This window comes from Lontra canadensis, unplaced genomic scaffold, assembly GCF_010015895.1.
Source record: "Lontra canadensis isolate GAN:19392208 unplaced genomic scaffold, GSC_riverotter_1.0 scaffold109, whole genome shotgun sequence".
Lineage (NCBI taxonomy): Eukaryota > Metazoa > Chordata > Mammalia > Carnivora > Mustelidae > Lontra > Lontra canadensis.
In genome coordinates, this window is record NW_022631103.1 from 198,266 (window position 1) to 221,179 (window position 22,914).

Below are 22,914 nucleotides of genomic sequence, written 5' to 3' on the forward strand. Positions count from 1 at the left end.
TCAGCTGCCGCACTCTGCTGCAGTGGGGGTAAGAGGAAGGAAGGAGAGAGAGGTCACCACCCACAGCAGTGAGCCATGGTGAGCCGTGAGATGGAATTTGGGGGCTTTGGGGTGGTCTCACTGCCCAGACGTCACAGATTTCACTTTTGGTGTTAGAGCATTATCCTGATGGATATCACTGTGCCCCCACGTGTTGGGTGACACAAAAACCCTTAACATATAAACCCTTAATGCTTTAGCATTAATCAGTTTATTAGTATTTTTCCAAACCTGTAACATGCTGACAGCAAGTCTGAAGTACAGTGGTGGGAGGCTGGGCGGTGGGACTTTGGGCAAGCCATCCCCTTCTAGGAGGTCTCAGGATTCTCATCTAATGGGATTGGAGTGCATGATCTCTAAGGACTTCACTTCTCAGTCTGTTCTCCATCTGTCACTGGAGACATGAGAAGCAATGCAGGGGTGCTGGCCTTTCCCTGGTAAAGTTTGAGGGTCAGGGATAGGAGCAAAGCAATCGGTATTAACTCTCCAAAGAAAGGGGAAAAAATGAAAAATAAATCATAAACCATTATGGGGGTCCTGCCATCGCAGGTATGAACAAACAGCATTCCCAGAGTCTGGCAAGATCTTCATCTGGAATTTTAGGTTAAATTGGCTCTTGTAGGTAGGGCTGCAAGAATCCAACTTGGTGTTTCTAAGATTCACTGGTGATTAGAGCCTGTCTTTGACAATAAAGTTCCATATCTAGAACTCTATGACTACGAGTTCACGAGTGTAAAATTCCAAGACTTTTTTCACTCTTTTGCGGAAGGTTCACGACCAGGTGCAGGTAGCACTTGCTGATGGGTGGGGAGGGGAACCCTAAGTTCTCCTAAGAACGGAGAAATGAAGCAAAGATTCTACTGGATGGGCTTTAGGTCAGGAAGTCTAAGGGCCTTTCAGACCAAGCTGGCCAAAGATGAGGACTGCTGGAAGACTGCTAGGCAGGTGGGCAAAAGGCCTGCGCGGCCACGTGTAGGCTGTCTTGCCCTTACCTGCTCACCGTTCAGCTTTGCCCTCTGCTCTGGAATGGCTTTTCTGTCTGTGGGACCTGGAGACCCACTCCAATCAATTTGTGTAAAGGCGGCTTTATTATAAGGGTAGAATGTGGTTCACAGCAATCCCAAGACAGGATCTCAGGTATCAAGGATTGCGCACTGGGACTAAAAAGCCGCCAAAACGGAGACAGTTACCTTCTGTATCTTGTATCCATCTTACTTTTCCTGCGTGTTTGTACAATTCAGTGCTTCATATGGCAGCTTCCCAGTGGCCTCTCGCGTCTGCCCCAACCTTCCCTGCCTTTGTAGCTCGGGTGTGTGTGGGGTGGGGGGGGATGCCACCCGACCCTCGCGTCTCATCGCCGGGTCCCAACATCCCAATTCCCGGAAGAGGATCTAATTGGCTCTGCTCACCAGCCAGCCTATGGCAGGGCAGGTCCGTTTTGAGCGTCCAGTCAGCTGTAGGTGGGGCGGGGCTTCGTCGCCCTTTAGAGGGAGAAGGCTTGGCGGCCCCCATTCCCGACGTCGCCGTCCTGCTCCATGGTCTCGAAGAGCAGCCGCACCAGCGCCGGCCGTCCCTGGGCCACCAAGGCCCGGGCCAGTCCCAGCACCTCGCCCGTGTGGCCGCGCCACACGCGCTGCAGCTCCTGGCGCAGGCGCGCCGCGGGGTACTTGCCCTGGGCGCGGCGCAGCCACGCGTCCACGTCGCGGCCCAGCTCGGCGTCGCTCAGCTGCGCCTGCCTCCACTGCGCCAGCAGCGCCTCGAGCAGGCAGCCGAAGCCCTCGGTGTGGCTGGAGCCCGTGTCGTCCAGCTCCACCGCGCGCTTGAAGCAGGCCGCCGCGTTGGCCTCCTCGCCCTTGATGCGCAGGCACTTGCCGCGCAGCAGCTGCAGCTCGGGCAGCGTGGCGCCCAGCTCTGACTCACCGGCCTTGGCCAAGAAGACCAGCGCCTGGTTCAGCGCCGCCTCGTCCACTGCCAGCAGCTCCTGCACAGCATCCACACCCATGTAGTAGTAGACCTGGGCGGGGAGTGGGGCGGGGAGCGGTGAGCCTTTCTCCCTGGGCATTCCGCTCGCATACTTGCTTTCAAAAAAAAAATTCCACTTGGACGTTCCCACCCTCCCTCCAACAGTTCTCGGCAAATGTTGGTCCCGCCCTGGGAAAAGGAGAAGACATAGCGATTCCAGTGCCAGCCTCACCACTCTTGGCCATATAATCTTGAGCCAGCTACTCTCTGGGCCTCGGTCTTATCGCATGTAAAATTATGATATTGTCACCTCTTGGTAATCATTTCCTTGCGCCCAGAAGGCACTTTTGGATAAAGACTAATAGCCCTCACTTCCTGAGTGCTTTAGAAAGAGCCTGGCCCTGTTCTAAATGCTGTATGTGCATCTTCTCCTATAATCCTCACCATGGCTGTAGGAGGTGGGCAGGGTATCGGGTGGTGGGGGGTGGACAGCTGTATTTCTCCCTGTGTCCTCAGTGCCCAGGCCTGCCTTGGTAGAGAGTAAATGGGTTTTTAGTAAGCCACTGGGTACTCAAGCCAAGAGGCTGCCTTACCTGGCCGATGTCCAGGTAGGTGTTGAGGCTTGGGCACACCTTGACCACTTCCTCCAGGTCAGCCTTGGCACAGGACAGGTGGTCCCTGTCAGGCATGCCCCCGAGCCCCATCTTGGCTCGCTCCAGGTCGTGAAGGTAGGCTCTGAGGTGGATCTGCCGTAGAGAGTTAGTTCAGGGTTGATGCTCCAAGCAAGGGCTTCTGCCCTCCCTTCTACCTTAAATGACGCCGGTCTTTTTCTCCACAGCAACTCAGGGAAGTTCTGTGGTGGAGAAGGCCCCTGAGACTGGGACCCCAGAGTTCTAGGTCCTAGCTCTGTGCCAGCAGTGCTAATGACACCTTTTGTGGGCCTTAGTTTCCCTGTCTGTATAATGAGGGAGTTGGATGAAGTTAAGAGCCCCTCATTCATTTAGCAAATATGTATTGAGTGCCCACCCTATGCCAGGCCCAGTGCTAGATACTGGGCATGCAGTGGTGACAAGTGGCTATGAAAAAATAAACAGGGTGGTGGGCTAGAGGGGTCTCGGGGAGGGGGCTATTCTAGATAGGATGGCAGCACCGATTTTGTGAGAGTCCACATAAGCAATTTAGAAGGAATGGAAGGTGGCCCCAACGTACAAGCATCAAATTATAAATGATTCCAGACTCTTACCTTCATCCCCACACCTCCTTTCCCCCCATACTTGGAGCATTAAAAAAATCTAGAGGTTCAGAAGGGGAGGCATGAGAAGGAGGAAATAGGTAAAAGGGGTCATTGTTGCCGAAGGTCTTAATGCTCTATAGCCAACTGGGTGGGCTCTGGTTCCAAGAGAGCATCATAAGGTGGGGGAGGGGGGAGCTCTGGCTTTGGAGCCAGTTGGACTTGGCAGAATTCCAGCCCCTCTCTGCTCCCCTTAATAGCATGTGATCTGGGGAGGATGCTGTTCAACCTCTGTGAGCCTTATTTTCCACATCTGAAAAATTAGTACGCTGCTCTCTTCCTTGGAGAGTGCCCATGATGACTGAGAGAACATACTCTAGCCAAGATCTAGCCTATGCTAGGTGCTCAGTTCATGCCTTCATTCATTCCACAAATATTGATCGAGAGCCTATTATGTGCTAGCACTGTTCCAGGCACCCAGGATGCAGTAGAGAGTAAAATGACAACATCCCCTGCCCCCACGGAGCATATATTTAGTGTGGGAGAGAGAAAGACAATATGCATGGTAAATGAATAGTATGTTGGGGAGTAATAAGCACTAAGAAGAAAAAATAAACCAAGAAAAGAGGACATAAAATGTTGGCGAGAGGTTGACATTTTTGGTAAGATGGTGCTAGAAGCTTCCTTTCTTCAAGACCTCCAGGAATCAAGGAAGGAAACCAATCAGGGAGAAGAGCATTCCAGCCCGAAGTCATGACCCATACCTTACAGTTCAGGGAATGGGGTTTTTGAGAAGTGACTTGTCCCCAGTCCCAGAGTAATAGCTTGAGGGGCCAGATTTCAACCAAGGTCAGTCAGTCTGTACAGAGTGCTGACCGAGTAGAGGCTGGAGGTCATTGACCGGTGGTTGTAGCGGGGTGCCTGTGGCAGGTGGGAGTCTCCTTCATTCTTTCACTCAGCAACCTTACAGAACACAAAACTTTTGTCTCCATGACTCCTAAGCTCCTTTCCTCCGTGAAGGCTCACTCTGTGACCTTTGGGCTCTGGCAACACAGTCTTAACCCCTGGCCTGTGTTCTCTGATTCCTGGTGGCAGGGCGAGGCGGAGCCTGCAGGCTGACTCACATTGGCCCTAGTGCAGTACGCCTGCCAGTTGAGCTCTGGATCTCGTAGGCTATCCAGAGCCATGTTGCAGGTTCCAATGGCCATATCCTGCTTTCCTAGGAAGTGGAAGATTTTGGCCAGGCGATTCAGGATGGTGGGGTGGTCCTTGGCTGTCTCAATGGCCTAGGGAAGGGAGAGAGGGTAAGAGAAAACTATTTGGGTTATTTGCCTGACCTGTAGATCTCCCATCTCTGGATAGGGCCATGTCACTGCAATGCTCTGATTCCCTAAATCCACCTGCCAGTAAGTTTGGACATACCATGGAACCCAACACTTTAGCGTACAACTCACTGGCACTCAACTTCCAAGAGCCCAACTCCCATGCTCTCTGCCATGTTCATGTGTCCTGTCCAGTGAATCCCTCCATACCCCAGGCAAACCTCTCTTCCTCGGACACACCCAGTGTATGCTCGCCCAGTTTCCCAGGGCTGTTGGAAGGAGGGTCAGAATCAGCCTTTTACCTCCCCCATACTTCTATAGCAGTGTTTCTATCGGGGCCGTAGCATCTCCTCTCTCTACTGTTACTGACCACTGCCTGTCCTGTGTGTTTCTGCCTCCAGGATAGTGAACTCCTGCAGGGACTCATCTCTGTGCCGGGGCATGGGATAGGATCTTAAGGAGGGGCGAAGGTATCGTGTTTGTTAAATTAGACACAACTCTCAGAATCCTCATGAACCAGCACTTCTATTCTGTTTTAAGATCTCTCATCAAGGACCTGCTCATTAATCTACCCACCAGCAAATATGAGGGATGGGCCCCATGCGGGGCACTGTGCTGAGTGCACAGGTCAATGGATATCACAGCGTGCCCGGCCTTCAGGAAAGACTTCAAAACTGAGCTAAGTGTGGGAACTACCACATAAGCAAGGTGCCCAAGAACAAGACTTGAACAGCACTTTACAGTTTACAGTGAACTCTTTCAAGCACGACTTCTTCTGAGTCTCTCAATGACCTAGAAGGTAGACGACATCATTAACACATAATGAGGTTCAGAGATGGAAGTGACTTGCATAGGGTCCCATGGCCCGTGGGCAGTGCTGGCACAAGATCCCAGCTAAGCCCATCTACTTTCCACTATGTCACTGGGGGTGGGGAGGGACAGTGAGAACCTTGGCCTGAAAGGGAGAAGTCTGGGTATATCTGAGACATGGTGAAGAGCTTAGAAGATGGCTGGAGAAGCAGGCTCGGGGACTGGGTGTGGAGAGGTTCTGATTCTTTAGCAAAGAGGAACGATGACAAATTATCACTGTTGTTTTAAATGAAGAGAGGAGGGAGAGCCAGGTCACGCACTTGGGGTGGTGGGACACACCCAGAGAAGCAGCGGGTTCCAGGAGCAGAGGCTGGGGAATCACGCTCCATCCCAGTTTGGAGAGTGGGTGTGGCCAGGGGACATACCTTGCCAAAGCAGTCCAGGGGGTCCGTTCCCGAGTACCCGCAGTCGTGGACACCCATGGGGGTGGTGGAGAAGGTGTCCTTCCTCTCCAGCAGCATCCCGAGGTAACACCAGGCTAGAGCTGGGGGTGAAGTGTGGGAGAGGGTGTCTAGGAAGCAGCGGGGTGGAGAAAGGGAGGGGGCCTACGAAGAGGAAGGGTCCGTGGCATGAAATCACTGAGCAAGGTGCAAGGTGCCTGTGTTCGGTGGGAAGGTGCCTGCATTCTGTGAGATGAATGAATGAGTATATGGGACAGAGGGTGAGAGAGAGAGAGACAGGGTGTCCCAAAAAGGAAAACGATGCTAGAGGTGGGGACAATGACAGGCAAGGCTGACGACAGGTAAAGGGGGAGCCAGGAAGCCCTACCTTGGTGGTGGGGGTTCGAGGACTTGAGCACCTGCCGGAGCAGGGCCAGGGTGCGGTTGAAGGCGGACAGCCTCTTCTGCTCCTCGCTGCCCAGTTCCAGGAAGATGCCATCTAGCCTGTGGCCAAGAAGGGGATGTGGGTGGCTGGCACCCATCTCAGCTGTCCCCAGGGTGCTGTGAGCATTCCCCAGGTTAGTGGCATGGAGGGGAACTTGGGGAGCCCTTGCCACGGAAATGGACTCAGCCACCTCTTCCCTGGATCCCAGGCCACATGTCACCCTCCCGCTGTCCAGTCCCTGGCTCCCCAGCCTGACCTGATGAAGAGCGTTGTCATGGTGAAGTACCAGCCCCTTTTCTCCTCCATGGGGATCTAGGAAAGCAGAGGATGGCCCGTGGTGCTGTTACTGAGGCCCACAGGCCATTGTTCACAGATTCCCACACTTGCCCTGAACCCCAAGAAGCAGGAGGTACGCCTCTGTTGTGGTCCCGGATATGCCACTGGTGGCCAGGTAACCTGGGGCGAATCACCTCACTTCTCTGTACAGGTTTCGATGAGATAACCCGTGCGAATGCCCTCCGTAAGGTGCCCATCACGGGGCAGGAGGGGAATACACTTCTGCCCTCCATCTTGCTTTCCAAGCTAGGCTCCCCTCTCCCTGGGTCCCCGACCTGTGCCCTGGGATCCCCCCATTCCAGTGCCCACCCATCACTGGTCACCATCTCTCTCCCCCACTGTCCACTGACTTCTCCCCCCTTTGGCGCCACCCCTCAGCTTCCTTCCTTCCCGAGAAAGCCCTTTTGGGCTTGTTGATGGAGTTCAACCGCAGCCCAGGACCCCCCTGAACGATTTTCCCACTGTTATTCTTGCCAACCTCACCAGGCATTTAGACTGACTTGGGCACCAGATAAAATATTTATGCTGTTATTTATGGGAGTAGCTGCTGCTGCCTCGGGAAGGAATTTTAATGAAAACCAATAAAACCCCTAGTGCATATCGGCAGCTCTGTTTCAGGCTCTGGTCCCTCCCTCCACATTCATCTCCTGGCATGGATCTCCAGGCTGGATTCTGCACTCACCACCCCCCGCCCACCATGGCCTCCTTAGCTCAGGATCTCATCATTCCTTCACCCCTACTCCCAGCACCCGGGTGAACGCACTCCTGCCAGCATTCCTGGGCATCTGTGGTGTAAGGCCCTGTGCTAAGTGCTATAGGGATGCAGCACTGCATTGGACCTGCACCCTGGCCCAAATGGGGTCACAACTTAGCTAGGAAAACAGGTCCAGGCATAAATAATAGAGCTTGACTGGGTGGCTGTCATGTGCAAGGATCCCAACACCCACCCTCTCAATCTCTCAACTATTTATTGGGTAGGTATCATCTGCCTTTTACAGATGAACATATTGAGGCTCAGAGAGGTTAAGGGACTTGCCTAAGGTCACACAGCACATAAGTGTCAGAGCTGGAACTTGAACTCCCTTTGTGAGGGTCCAAAGCCCAATGCTCTGCTAACACACCAGGTTTCCTGTAACACTAGTAAGAGGCCAAGTCTGAACAAGGCCATGAGAGAGATGTGGGAAGATGCAGTAGGATGGGGAGGCCACTCCCAGCCAAAAGACTCTAAGAAGGTCTTGTGGAGGAAGGTCCTGCTGTCAGGTGAGTCTTGAAGAGCAGTGGTATTTCAGAGGGTGGGGAGGGGGCCAAGGACATTCCGGATGAAGGGTTAGTGTGGAGACACAGGGTGCACCTGGTGAGCATGGAGCATGGAATGTGTGAGTGGGGCGTGGTGGGGAGCAAATGTCCACAAGTTATGCCGCAGGTGGTCTGGGGAGACTGTGGATGAGCTTGGAGGGAGAAGAGAGAAAGGGGGTCCTGTGAGTCCAGTTGCACTGAGAGGTGTGACTGCCCATCGAGGCAGGGTCTTGACCCAGGTTCAGGCCAGAGCCCCCAGAAGAGTCCCTTCTAAGCACATTTCTTAGCCACTATTCACCAAGTACCTTCTCTGTTTGGCCCAGGCTGGTCCCACCTTTAGGAGCTCCCAGTCTGGGGCGAAATCCTGATCATATCACAGTGCGAGCGGAAGGAAAGCCAGGGGTTATGGGAGGAAGTACCCTGCACGATACAGGAGTGCCCACAGAGCTTCTAGAGGAGGGCTTGCTGGAGCAGGCTTCTCCAGGACAAGGAGGAACCATCCAGGTGGACACCATGAGAGAAGAGAGCAGATGGAGGAACATCGTGTGCCTAAGCTCAGTTGGAGGTGAGGGAGCATGGCGTGTTGTAAGGGGCGGGAGAATGAGCCAGAGGGGGACATCAGGAGGGGCCCCCAAGTGCCTGGCTCAGGCCCGGGGATTCTTGTGCAGGGCAGTGGGAAGCCATAGAAAGGGCAGTGCCCAGATCCAGTGTGTTTTACACTCATACCACTTTGGACAGTCCTCCTGTCACATAGGTGGGAATACACACATGGGGCTTTGGCTGGGAACAGGGCTGTCCGGCGTGGAGGGCGGCAGTTGCCAACGGCAGAAGGCTTCAGTGGGGAACATTTGCTAAAGCAAAAGCCTAGGATGGGCTGCTGGATAACCGTACCTGCTCTACCTATACGGCACCTGGGACATAGGAAGGGGGACTCAGAGTCATGGGGCCACTACCGTGGGCCACACTGGCCAAAGACTGGGACGTAATGTCAGTGTGTGATTGTGTGAAGTGCCTCAGGCTTCCTGGTTGTCTAGAGGGATGATCTCGTGACCTCTGGCCACATGCCCACTTTGAGGTTGGCCAAGCTGAGTCCTGGTGGGGAGAAACGGAACCTGCTGCCTCGTTCAGCCTTCCGACAGGGAGGTATGGCCATGAGTGCGAGCAGAGGCTCAGGCGGCCGACAGACCTGGCCATGTGAGGCAGGTGACCCCGGACAGATGAGTTACCTCTCGGAGGCTGTGTCCTTATCTGCAAAGGGGTAACAATATGGAACTCGCAGGCATTGTGCAGGCAGTGTCCAGCCCAGAGTACACGCTCCTTAAGTGTCGGACCCCTTTCTCCTAGCTTGGGTTAGAGCTGAGCAGGCTTGGGGGAGTCCAGGAGGCTGCACTGTCCATTGGGCTCATTTCATATCCCTCCGGGGCAATGACCTCTCAGGATCCCAGAGGGGTCCTGGATCACCCTGCTCTCCACTGCACCCCCCACCCACCCACTGTGCTACTACCGCCTCGGATTCCCTGTGGGGGTCCCATGCACCTTTCTCCCCTTCACAGACCCCCAGTGTTGGAGAGTCACGTGGTATCCTTAGGGATCTCCCTGTTCCTCTTGTTTGGCATTTAAGCCACAAGAAAGTAAGCTATGTGCCCAAATCACAGCTAGTACCAGACAGAGCTGACACCCCAATCATGCCTTCATCATCCTAGCCCCAAGCCTTGTCCTCAGCACTGTTTCCTTGATCACTCTCATTCTCCCTCTGAGAACACCGAGACCGCAGAGGTGAAGCAACTTATCCAGTAACACGCTAGTTAGTATCAGGGCTAAAAACCCATTGGTATCCTTGAGTAATTCAAGAGCCTGGTTGTGGTTTGCACTACGCGGGCAATACTACCACCTGGTGGCGATATACCTGAATTGCAGGGGTAACTCCAATCTCCTGGTTCCCTTCAACTTGAAGGCTAAGACAGATTTTCAGAAAAGTCGCTAGCTGAGTGACCTCTCTGTGACAAATCCCAAACGTAGTCCCTCCTCAGATTCTGCCAAAGAGTGACATTTGCAAGAGGGCTTATGGGGTTGCAGATTCGGATTGGAGTGAGTGGCCCAAACAGATCTAGCCTGAGGCCTCTCCTGCCATGAGCTTTAATCCTCTAACCCCGTGATGAAGCTGGTGGGCACCATGCCCTCTGCCATACGCTCCTGGCCGGAAAATGGGCTGTCTCTTTAAAAATCCTTCCGGTTGTAACTAAAGCAGCAGCTGAGGCTGTTACCAGGGGCAACCTGGCAAGCTACAGTGCGTTAAATTAAATTAAACAGGCCTTTGGTTCCCCTCTTCCCTCCTAGAGATGGGAGGGGCTGTTCCACCTCTCTCCTAGAGAATAAAATTGCCCTGAAACTTCTTAAAGCTGCAAGGCTCTCACTTCCGGAGTTGATAGCTCCCAGAAGCAAGGTGGTGGAGGCAGCCTGGGAGGCCTGGAGAGGGCTTCTAACAGAGAAGGAGTATTCCCCAAGGGGCTGCTGGGTGTGGGCTCTGGGCAGCACACCACCCTTTCTCTTGTTGGGTCCTTCATAACCCTGAGAACTGGGGGTTCCGGGGTCTGAAGAGGGAACCTGCCCAGGCTGCAGGCTGGAAGGGGTCTCACATTAGGTCACCACTCCATGGCAGATCAGGGGGAGGGAGCTGGGCAAGGCCCAGGCACCAGCACTGACCCTCAAGTGAAGTCCTCAGACCCTGGGACTCACTGAGTAAGGCGCAGCCCTCAGGCAAGGGGTTCTCAGGACATTTCCCTGCTACCCGGGCCGGGGCGCACTGTTATCTCCCTCACTTGAGAGAGCGGGAAGGCTCGAAGAGGCAGAGGCTTGCCCACTTAATCTGACATTTCAGGCCAGGTTTCTCTGACTTCAAGTTTGTGTTCTTTCCACAACATTCAGCTGCAAGGGTTTGCACAGCGTTTACCCTTTACAGAGTGGACGCACACCGATGCCATTTGGTCCTCAGACCATCCTGTGTGGAGTGTAAAGTTACTCTCTTAGCACAGATGGGAAAACTGAGATGGGACCATGTCAGGGCCAGTGTAAGCCCAGACTGAAACCTGGAAATTGGCTCTTTCAAGAATTTCAGGAGAAGATCTTTTAGTATACCAATGAGCAGTGAATTTTTATGCATCTGTACAGGCTATAGAAAGACCTTGCTGGAAAATAATTGCCTTGCAATTTGAATGTTGCTCCTGATGATGTTGTACCCTCCATTTCTGATTCCTGAGAGCAGAACAGTTCTCCTTGGGGAGAGGGAGGATTTGAAGGAGCAAAGAGCATGAACTCTCCATTGGGCGTTTCAGCACCTCCGGGGAATGGATCCTCCCAGCAGCCCGAGAAGGTGAAATGTACCTGCCTCCTTTCCTGGGTGAGGAAACAGTCCAATAAAAAAAAAAGCCGCCACCCCGCTTCGTAGCCCTGGGTGGGAGTGCCAGGATTCAAGTTCACATCTGCTTCCCTCCAATGCCCCTGTTCTTTCCACCTCATCACGCTGACCCTGTGAGGGCTGACGCTGCAGAAATCAAAGTCATGAGGTGGTAGGCCTTGGGAGTGCGTTCTTCCTGCACAACTGGAATGTCCTCTGTGATGACAGGCAGCAGCCTTCCTGCTCTGCACGCCGAGCCCCGCCCCCACCCCACCTGTGGGACGTGCCCCAGAAAGGGCAGGGTTTTCCCTCCCCCTCACCCAGCTCCTGTCACAGGGGTTGCAGAGATAAACAGTTATGGGATTGCCCATTCCTGCCTTTCCCTCCCCCGGGGCTCCTGGAAAGGCCCCCAGCCCAGTCTGGGCCTCGGTTTCTGCATCCACAAATGCGATGATCCCACTTGGCCCTCCTGTGTCACAGGCAGGTTGGTGGGGGCGGTCAAGGTGACTGGTGGGAGGGGTTTGAAGGGGCAGCACTGTGCCATGGTAGTAAGCCACTATGCCTCCCTGTCCTGGCTTCTCTGGATGGTCTTCATGGAATTTAAGATTTGAGCAGACTGACCACAGCTTCCCATTCTCACTGCCCTTTGCAAGAGAGCTTATGGGGTTGCAGATTCGGGCTGGAGTGACCTGATCCTAGGTCTGTCATGTCACCGAGGCGAGTCATCTTTCCCTGCTCTGGTTGCCTAGACTTGCAGAACTGTATGGAGCCACTTCTCTATCCCACTGTCCTTAGGGAAGAGGGACCCTTTCTAGCCCTGGGTCCAAACCCAGCCCTGGAACCAGTAGAGATGGGTGGGTCTGAAGAAGTCTCTTGCCTTCTGTAGTAATAACAGTGATGCCCGAATGTTCTCAGTTCCTCCCATGCGGCTGTGCTGTGTGTGCCCTTAACATTCTTTACTCCTATAAAAGAGATGGCTGGGCCAGGTGAGGCTAAGGGCAGGCTGGACTCTGGGATCCTATATCAATGAGGAGGGGAAACCCAGTTCTCAAAGTTGCTAGGTACAGAGGGAGAAAAGTCAGCCTCAAACTCAGAGATGTGAGTGGTTCCAAGGACTCAGAAGGCTGGAGCCAGAGCCCAGGAAAACTGTCCCCCAGTCTGGGCTTTAAGTCCAAGAGACCTGAGTTCAGTTCCTGCCAGCCCCTCCTGGCTGTGTGCCCTTGGGCAAGTCACTACTCTTCTCTAGCCTCAGTTTGCTCATCAGTAGAATGGGCTAATACCGGTTCTGGTTTCCCAGCATTTCTGAGAGGACCCAATGAGATCATCTATGAAAAGCACATGAGTGCACAATACCTAGCTCACTGTCTAGGGTTATCCATCTCTTTTTTCTCACCGAACCCAATCAAATCACTCAGATTTGTGGGGGCCCGTACGTGTGCCTCTTTGCAAGCACTATGAGAGGTGAAACCCTGCCGCGATCTCCAACTCTTCAGTCCTCAAGATACTGTCCTCCATGTTCCCCAAGCTGTGGTTTCCCAGAAGGTTCATTTCTTCCCCCACTTCTCTGCTTCTCAAAGTCCTTCCTGTCCCTGAGTCACTCAGGCCGCCACCTTAGTCCAGTGCTCTCACTTGACAGGGGAGGAAACAGAGACCCAGGGAGGGGAGGGGACTTGTCCACTAACCCACAGTGAGTTGGGGCAGGCCTGGGGCAGGAACCCCATCCTGGCCCCCAACTTGGGAGTGGGGTCCTCCCCAATGCCATTGTTCCCTTCCCAAGCCTGGCTGGGGGCTAGGCGAGGGAGACCACAGGAAGGGCTGGAGGAAACAGAGTGGGGTCTCTCTGGGAAGGAGAGACCTGGGGCTCCCTTGCATCCTGGCTCCTGGCAGCCCCATCGGGGGATGAGGATGGGAGGCCCGTGACCATCGATCGATGTCCCTGGGGCTGGGCTTTCTGTCTGTGAGCACAGTTACACCTCCCCCAAGCCCGTCAGGCAGGCACCACTGTCCCCATTTCACAGACATGGACATGCAGAGAGGCTGGGCAGCTGGCCCAGGGCACCCTGGACATTGCCAGCAGAGCAGGGATCCCCTCCAGGTTGTGGACTCCCACGCAGAACCCCTGACCACACTCACATCAGTGCATCTGCCCTGCACCGTGCACACTGCCCCCCCCACAGGGCCCTGGAGGTCTCATGGCAGCTGTAGTGCTGGAGGAGATGGGGAGAGGCGGGGAAGGAAGGCTGAGGGAGAGGAGGGCCATGTGGGAGGCCGAAACTCTGTAAGGAGGGTAGTTCTTTACTCCCGGTTCTGGAGCTGGCCTTCCCCGTGGCTGCAGCGGTACAGAGGGTGTGTGTGTGTGTGTGTGTGTGTGTGTGTGTGTGTGCACGCTCGCATGCATGCGCGTGCATGCCCACGTGTGCGCAGGGGCCCCTGGGGTTTCTGACCAATGGTGCCCTCGCTGCCCTCTCTGAGCCTGTCATGTCCTTGGTGTGATGGCAAATCACACTTCTCAACGGGCAGCGTGTCTGTGAGTCTGAACAATGATCAAATGCACTAATGAATATAAAATTCTGAACTCCAGGCCTGGCACCCCTCGTGCTATCCCCCCGCACCATAAGCAGGGGACAGGCCTGTGGGAGTGCACGCATGCGTGGGCATGTGTGTGTCAAGTCACCGGTGCCAGGGCAAAGGGGAGACAATCAAATATACCAGAGCTAGCTTGGGACAGGGGTATTTTTTAGAGAAACAGAGGTTCAAGTTACCTTATTAAAAAAAAGGGGGGGGGATTTGAAGACTCAAAGTCCAGTGATTCAGTGAAATGAAATTTAGTAACAGTTAAAAGACCTCTTGGGTGTCCCACCCTATGCTGGACACTGGATGGTGGGGGGCTAGAGAGAGGCCCAGGGCACAGGGAGAAGGCTGGGCCTTGACACAGCCTTCCATGTTCTCTCAGTCCTCATGGCCACCCAGTGAGATGGGCGTTAGAATCCCATTTTGCAGATGAGGAAACAGAGGTTCTGGGAAGTAAAATGACTTACCTGTACTACCGTGACGGAGAAAGAATTTTAACTCAGTCTGTCTACCTCCAAAACCCCTAACACCCCCCACCACCACCACTTTGAGATTTGTCACCGGGAAATCCCCCCATGACTCTGCGTGTGCAAGCCCACACCTGCGTGAAGGGGGTGATGGTAGGACGACAGAAATGACAGGTAAGAGCAACCTGCCTTCTCACATTGTTGTGACTTGAAGAAAAACAGGAGGGAGTGAAGAGCTGAGAACAGGAGTAACAAACACCCCCTTACACACACATGCACACGTGCATACACACTGGGTTTATTTTTGGGTTACGGGCAAAATTATTAACTGTACAAGGTTTTCTCTGGTCATTTCAGTTAGCAGACAAGCCCTGGTTCTCTAGTCCTTCTACAGCCTTTGAGCACCAGGGACTCCTCCCTGCCTGAGACAGTCCCAGCCCCAGGCAGATAGAAAAATCTCTCCTAGCCACAGCACAGGATGGATCCAGACCACGAGCTGCCCACCCCCAGCTGTCCCCCCATGGGTCAGACCCTCTCAGCAGGAGTCCCACCACCTCTTTCCCTGGCCCTGACTCTGACCTGGTCTCTGCCCCCTTCCTTCCCACCCTCTCCCTCCCACACATAGCAACCCACCTCCTGTTGCCCGAAGCTTCCTCTGCCCTAGATCTCCAGGACACAGTCCGTGTACAAAATCCCTCACCACCCACCAGCCGTCTGCACTTAGTGCGCCCCCCACCCCCTGACCTCCACAGAGACAGCAAAGGCTTTGTTGTTAGACAGGGTGTGGTGGATTCCACTGCCACTTACTAGCTCTGTGACCCTGGGCCAGTTACTGAGCCCAACTATGCCTCAGTTCCCGCTTCTGTGACACAGGATCAGAAGGTTCTTGTGGGGACTGAGATGGAGTCTGGAAGACATGCACAGAAGACGTTCACAGGTATTATGGTGTGTGAAGGTGCGTGTTGCATGAAGGAAGGCTTCAAGGCGGAGGTGACATCTGAGCAGGGTTTTGAGGGATGGAGTCTACTTTCCAGGCAGGGAGATATGAGAGAGCACAGTATGTTGGGAGGAGCAGAGGTGGTTTCTGGTTGCTGGGAGGTCAGAAGCAGCTGAAGAGGAGGGCGGGAAGCAGATTTCAGAGACCGAGTCAGCAGTTCCCGGGCCAGCTTGGGCTCCTCCGTGAGAAGCTTCTGGCTGCCCTCTTTCTAAGCCATTCGGCTGTCACTAACACCGGCAGGCTCTGCAGGTCCTCACCCCAGGACCTTCACACACACCACACCCCTGCTGGGAGTGCCCTCATGAAGCAGACGCCAAGACCAGAGACGAAAAGTGACTTGTCCAAAGCCACACCACAAAAACGTAAGAGCTGGGTGATTGAGCCCAAGCCTCCTGCTCTAACGACAATGGAATCATCATTGTTACCCCAACGTGGCCATTTCTTGAGCATCTACTCTGTGCCAGGTGCTTTGCAGCTATGATCTCTTCCAAGTCTCAGATGAAAAATGGGAGCTCCAAATCCCCAACTTTCTCCTGTGACGCAGGCACTGACCAAGGCCGCATTGACCAGAGACCTGAAGACAGAGCATGGAGCTCAGTGCCGGGCCACTGCCTACCTGAAGCAGTCAGTTCCCTCCCTGAAGCCCTGGGCAGCGCTCTGCGTGACATTCCATCCTCTGGGGGTTGCTCATGGTGAGGGTAAGCGGGTGGGGAGGTCGGGGTTGGGGGTGGCCCCCACCATGGCTAGGCTGACCGGTGTCAGGAAGAGAGATGCTGGACCCTGTCTGATCCCTAAGCCTAAACCTCTGCCTCCATGCTCACCTCCTCCAGGAAGCCTTCCCCCAGCCTTCCTGAGAGCAGGAATGGGCTTTGTGGACCATCCAGTTCCCCCTCTCTCTGCCCCCATTTCACATAGGAGGAAACCACAGCCCAGAAGGGAAGGCCCAGGAGGCCTCCTTGCTCCTATCTGAGGGCCCTTTATGCCCTCCTCTGCCGCTGGGACCACAGTCAGTACACACGACACTGTCCGTGCCTCCTGCTGATGGCAGCAGGTATTCAGGCCTTAGGCTCAGGCTTTTAAACAAAAACCTGGGTCCCTATGGGCTCCACGGAATGGTCATAGCTACACCCCCCTCCCCGAGGCAGAGAAGACTCCCCAGGCCTGCCCAGGAGAGGTGGGTGTCATGTGCTATTTGCTGGCTCTGTGCACACTCTTTTCCTAGTGCTTTCCAAATGTCAGCTCTTTATTATGAAACCTACCAACCAAGAATGCCCTCCTCTGATGGTGGAGGGAGCCCAGGACATGGGGACCATTATTATCCCAATTTTACAGGGAGGGAAATAGAAGCTCCGTGATGCTAAGGATGGGCTGGAGGGGAGAGAACGTCGGGGAGTTGGGATTTGATCTGGAGTGTCTGACCCGGAGTCTCCCGTTTTAACCTCTACCCTGTGCTGCTCTGTTGAACTCAAGTCTGTGCCCTCCACCTGGCGTTCCCTGAGGCCTGCACTCCACATTTCCTCTCTGAAGATGGAAGGGGTTTTGGGTGGAAAAGGCTCCAAGGGAGTGTGCAGCAGTTTTGTGAATGGAGTCCTGTGTGAAGGCGTGTTGTTATCTAATTATCACCAATCTAAGCCATTATAAAACATCATGGTTATCAGCTAAACCCTACCTTCACGGAAAAGTCATGGTATTTCTCTGAACCGTGGTTTCCTTTTCTGTAACAGGAGGAAAACACCCTCTGTCATCCAATGCAGTTAACCTTTGAGATGGCTCCCAGAGATCCCCATCTGGTGTTCGTGTCCTTGTGTAGTGCCATCTCTTTGAGTGTGAGCTAGAACTAGTGACTGACTCCCTTCTAGGGAACAGACCATAGCAAAAGTGACAGGATGTCCACGGGGCAAGGACCTCAGGGGGGCTTCTGGCCAACAGCCAGTGAGGAACTGAAATCCTGCCAACAGCCACATGAGGGAACTTGGAAGCAGGTGTTCCCCGCAACTGAGCAAGCCTTCAGATGAGAACACAGCCCAGAGGCACCCAGCTCAGCCATGCCTGGATTCTTGGTCCACAAAAACTACAAGGCAATAAATGTTTCTTGTTTTAAGCCGGTAAGTTTTGGAGGATATCTGTTATGCAGCTATAGGTAACCAATACACCTGGAGTTTTTCTACTCAGTGCAAGGCCCTATTCTGCCCATACAAGTATTCAAGATATATTTATTGAGCACTACTGTGTGCCAGGCACTGTGCCTGGTATAGGGTTTGCAGTGATAAACCAGACAGATGTTATCCCCGCTCTCAGAGACCTCAAGGCTGAACTAAGGAGACAGATTTGTGAACTGACAGGGTGAGCAGTGCTGTGGGAGCCCAGGGCAGGCACCTGACCCACCCTGCAGAAGTCTGGGGAGGCTTCCTGGAAGAGGGGATGCCTGTGACAAACCCAAGACTGGGGCGAACCTTCCGGTCAAAGATGGAGCAGAAGGGCATCATAGAAAGAGGCCAAGGGAGTGGCAAGGTGAGCTGTAAGGAGACTTGCCCACTGGGGGGACACAGGGAAGCAGGCTGTGGCAAAGCATGGCTGGAAGGGAGGACATGGGAGAGAGAAAGCAGAGTGGAAGAGCATGGAGGGTCTCAGGTGCCCACTGGAGAGCCTTGGACTTATCTGCCAGGCAGTGGGGAGTTACCAGGGGTGGAAGCAGCTACCATGGCCGGTAAGACTGAACAAGGTGAAGAAAAGGCAGAAGGGTCAGGCAGGAGGGCAAGGACCCACGCAGGATAATGGCAACTACACCAGTCAGGCAGGAAACGGTGAGGCTGGGCTGGCAGAGAGAGGCTGGGGAGGCGTGGCTAGATCTTAGAGATATGAGCAGGCCCAATGGACAGGGATTTGGGGTCTCAGCAGATGGGGAAGGTGGGGGAAGCGGAAGAGAGAGGAGCTAAGAATGCTACCCAAGTTGCGTTGTGGGATTGGGTATGTCATTTACTTGGGCGATGTGCGCAGGCGCATGGGCATGTGCTTGCTGGGAGAATCAAGATGAGAAGGATGAGTCGGCCAACTCAGATTTTGCAGCGTTGCCAGAAAAGAAACTTAGGCAGACTGTCCCGCTAGGAAGCAGGTCTCCGCCCTAGCAGAGAAAAGCTACAGGCCGGTCTGGGAGAGGCGCCCTGGCAGGGCATTCCGGAAGCCAAAGGGCCAGGGTTTGGGGACAGTCTGGGGTGCAGGCACGTCCTTGAAGACGCTGGGGGCCACGACGCCAGCCCTCCCGACCTGGGACCGGGTCACTCACCTGCTGCGCGTAGCCCAGCGCCTTCTCGTACAGCGCGATGCCGGCGGCCAGCACCTGCGCTCGCTCCTCCGGGCTGGTGCAGCCCACGTCGAAGCCGTGCGCATAGCCCTGCTCCGCCAGGCAGCGCGCCGCACGGAGCTGGGGGTCCCCCGCCGCCTCGCGCTCCGCTGCCAGGCCCATGAGGCCCGCCAGACGCCCGGCGCACGCCTCCTCCTCTTCCTCCTGGCCCAGCCGCCCGTACACGTGCGCCAGGTTGGCCCAGGCGTTGAGGTTGCCCGGGTCCTCGCGGGCCACCTCGAGGAAGCGCTCGCGGGCCTCGCCCAGTTCGTCGAGATAGAAGGCGAAGGCGCCTAGGAGGTGGCGCACGGCGGGGCGCTGCGGGGCGGCCGCCAGCTCGAGCTCTTGCTGCAAGCCGTCCCGCTGCAGCTTCAGGTCCCGGGCGCGGAGCGAGGCCGGCGAGCGCGGCTCGAAGTTCAGCTGCATCTCCAGGTGGAAGTGGCCCGGCAGGTAGTCCAGGTCGTCGATGAGGGCGTCCAGGTCCTCGGCCGTGGCCTCCGGCTCCGCCATGGCAGCCCCGCCGCTCTCCGGGCTTCGCTCCTGCCCCGGAGGCTGCGGGGGTGCAGCGGCTGAGGCTCCCCCAGGGGAGCCCGGAGCGGAAGGCGAGGGGCAGCGCGAGCGCGCGAAGGCCCAGGGTCCTGCTGCCTCCGGGTCCCGGGGCACCTCCCTCTGGTGGGAGGGTTTGAGCTTCGGGCCCTGGGAGGGCCCTGTGGGCGTGTCGGGCTTTCGCTGCTCAGTGGCTCTTAGACACCAGCATTGCACAACCAGGTGTGCCCGAAATACAGGTGCATTGTCAAGTGCAGGGCGCTAAAACCGCGGTGCATAGCGAAAGGCCTGTTTTTACTCTCTCTGCTCAGCTGATGCGGAATCAGGCTTAGGAGGAAAGGACTTGCCCAGGTCACAGAACTCGGGCTGTGCCCAAGCAGCCCGGAACCTAGCTGGCTAAACCCCAGGCGGGCCCTTTCATCCGTGGGTGCTTCTCCACGATCTCTGCGTGTGCTCGCTAGTGACTAGGAGGGTGGGGACTGGCCCTTCCAGCTGCCTGCGGAAACCCCCTCATTCTTGCTGCTTCTCCCGTCCTCTCCCAAGTTCCTGGGCTCTCCTTCCTCTGAAGGGAGCCTGCCACTTCTCCTTAGGCCTCCTTAGGCCATGATTTATCAGGCTGCCCCACTTAGGATTGCCCTGACTCTTCTCTGCTCTGCATCTGGCCACTGTGGGAAAAGACTCTGGGGCTCCATGTGCTTGTTCTAATCCTTGTTCTTCATCCCTAATAACCTGTGACCTTCATAATTGTGCATCACTTCATAATTTCACACTTCATGCTTTCCTCATCTGTGACATGAGGGTCACATTCTCTCCCCCCAGGGGTAGGGTAGATATCTGGGGGTAAACCTGGTAAATGTCACTCTGTGTAACTATCAGCTCCTGCTCCTCCGCCTTGGTTCCCTCTCCATTCTGTATAGCACCTGTGGTCCTGCCAGGCTCCAAGGACTGACACTGATTCCCTCTCTAGAAGTCCAGGCTGTGCTCCCTGCTGCAAGGCTGCTCATTCTCCAGGGCTTGGGCTGTGTAGCAAGTTCAAGCTTCTGAGACCCTCCCACCCCTCATTCCACCTGGGCAGGGCTCCAGACACCCTGTCCCTCCATCTTCTTGACAAATAGGCCAGCGTTTTCAAAAGTGGAAATAGAGCCAATTAGTAAACCTGGAAAAAGAAATGGACTAGAGCAATAAAAAGGTAAATTAAAAATATCATCCTGGTGTTACGTGTAATTTTACAATATAAAATTTAATACTTTTTAATTAAAAATTATTATAAATTCCTGGTGATTGTAAGGTGACACTTGGGCTCTGACCTTCTTGGGGGCATCAGGGACAGATTACCAGAGTGCTTGGTCTTTTTCCCCTTCTTTTTATTGCGGCAACATATACTTAACACAAAACTGACCATTTGAACCATTTTTAAGTGTACAGTCAGTTGCATTAAGAATATTCCCATTGGGGGCGCCTGGGTGGCTCAGTGGGTTAAGCCTCTGCCTTCGGCTCAGGTCATGATCTCAGGGTCCTGGGATTGAGTCCCTCATCGGGCTCTCTGCTCAGCGGAGAACCTGCTTCCTCTCTCTGCCTGCCTCTCTGCCTACTTGTGATCTCTCTCTGTCAAATAAATAAATAAAATCTTAAAAAAAAAAAAGAATATTCCCATTGTTGGGGCGCCTGGGTGGCTTATTTGGTTAAGCCTCTGCCTTTGGCTCAGGTCATGATCCTGGGGTTCTGGGATCGAGCCCCATATCAGGCTCCCTGCTCAACAGGAAACCTACTTCTCTCTCTCCCTCTGCCCCTCCTCCCTGCTTGCATGCTTTCTCTCTCACTCTCAAATTAATAAAATCTTTTAAAAAAGGAATATTTCCATGTGGTGCAGCCATCACCACCATCCATCTTCAGAACTATTGCATCTCCCCCAAAGTGAAACTCTGTACCCCTTAAACAGTAACCTCCCATTCCTTCCTTCCCCAAGCCATTGGTAACCACCGTTCCACTTTCTGAATTTGAATTTCTCTCTGAATTTGAATACTTTAATGACTTCACATAAATAGAATAATATAATATTTGTCCATTTGTGCCTGGCTTACTTCACTTAGCCTAATGTCCTTAAGGTTCATCATGTTGTAGCCTGTGTCAGAACGTCCTTCCTTTTCAAAGGGGAGTAATAGTTCATCATAGGTACGTGTATGCATTCAGTAGACATTCAGGTTGTTTGCACCTTGGCTCTAGGGAATAATGCTGGCACGGACAAAGGGGATACAAGTATCTGTTTGAGTCCCTGCTTTCAGTTCTTTTTGAAGATACACCCAGAAGTGGAATTGCTTGCTCAGATCAATCCTATGTTTATTTATTTATTATTATTATTATTTTTTTTTGTGAACTGTTTTACTGTTTTCCATAAGAGCTACATCATTTGACACTCCCTCCAATAGTGCACAAAGGTCCCAAGGTCTCTGCATCTTTGACAATACCTGTTATTTTCTGTTTCACGTTGCGTTTTGTAATGGCCCTCCTCAGGGGTGGGTTTGACTTCCGATCTGCCTCTGAGAAGGTGAGTAGGAGCTGGATGGCAAATGTAGGTTGCAGGTGAATTTCAGAGGCAGGGAGGGCCACAGGGAAAGGCTGGAGGTTTGCGGCGCAGGGGGTGACTCAGGGCACCCATATGGCTGAAATGTACAGAGCGTGGGCCAGAGACGGAGGGGATGAAGACTGAAGGCAGTGGGGACAGCACCATCATGGAGGCCTGAACCCCGAGAATCTTGACCTGATTCCGCTGACATAACAGCTGGTCCTCAGCCTGGGTGGGTGGAACATCTTGCAGCCGGGGAGCTCCCAAGCCCAGTGATATCCGCCGTGGGACCCTACACCTACACTAGACTGACCAGCACAAGTTACTCTCTCTCTCTGAGCCTTGGTTTCTCCTTCTGTGTAACGGCATGGGAGGGGATTTTAAGAAGGAATGAGTAGGTTGCTAGGACTAGTGTGTTGCTATGATGGGGAGGCCTTGGGCTGACGTGGGTGGGCGGCTGCCTTGTGGCAGAGCTGACTCACCCCTGCCTGTGCCTGCTCTGGCCTGTCTGGCAGCCAGGATTCCCCGCCCGACAGACCTTGGCCTATATTCCATGGTCACCCTTCCATGAATCTTGGAGCCAAGGGGCTCAGGCCGGGAGCGAAGCTGCAATGCAGCCTCAGGAAGGTTCTGGCCCCACTGATGACACTTGGACAGATGAGGGGCTGGTCACAGGGCCGCTCCTGTGCACAGGACTTCCTAGTGGACACAACCCCACTTCATGGACACCTCCAGGGAGCTCCTCTGTGAGGCAGCAGTCACTGCCCAAGTCACAGACAAGGAACTTGATCTCTGACCAGTATCATGTACCCAAAGCCGCCAGTTGGAAGGCAGCAAGAGCCAGGATTCAGATGTGACTCTCTTTGAGGATTTCTGCATGACTGGGAAGTTACTCTAGATGAATTCCTTTATTGTGCACTCATTGTTCAACAAATATTTACTGGGCTTTTACTGCGTGCCAGGTACAGTACCAGGAAGGGAGTGAGATACAGTCTCTGCCTCTGGACCTTTGCTAGGGCCCCTTCCAAGGGCTGGGGATGGCCTCTCATTGAGATTCTGCTATGTGCCAGGAGCGTACTCAATCCTGCTCGAAGTCTGGAGGGAAACAGAGATTATTAGCTTCCTTTTACAGGTAAGAAAGTGGGGAATCGGAAA

At 54.2% G+C, this 22,914-nt stretch overlaps 1 protein-coding gene across 1 annotated transcript; it reads right to left on the reverse strand.

Annotated features, from left to right (window-relative positions):
- Window positions 1-1,383: 1,383 nt before the first annotated feature.
- Window positions 1,384-19,196, reverse strand: TTC22 (tetratricopeptide repeat domain 22). The gene is made up of 7 exons (XM_032839754.1): window positions 18,594-19,196; window positions 6,506-6,561; window positions 6,193-6,308; window positions 5,790-5,908; window positions 4,357-4,518; window positions 2,595-2,747; window positions 1,384-2,053 (listed from the first exon to the last, which is right to left on the reverse strand). The coding sequence occupies exons 1-7, from the start codon at window positions 19,158-19,160 to the stop codon at window positions 1,523-1,525; spliced, it is 1,704 nt and encodes a 567-aa protein (XP_032695645.1). The 5' UTR covers window positions 19,161-19,196; the 3' UTR covers window positions 1,384-1,522.
- Window positions 19,197-22,914: the final 3,718 nt, after the last annotated feature.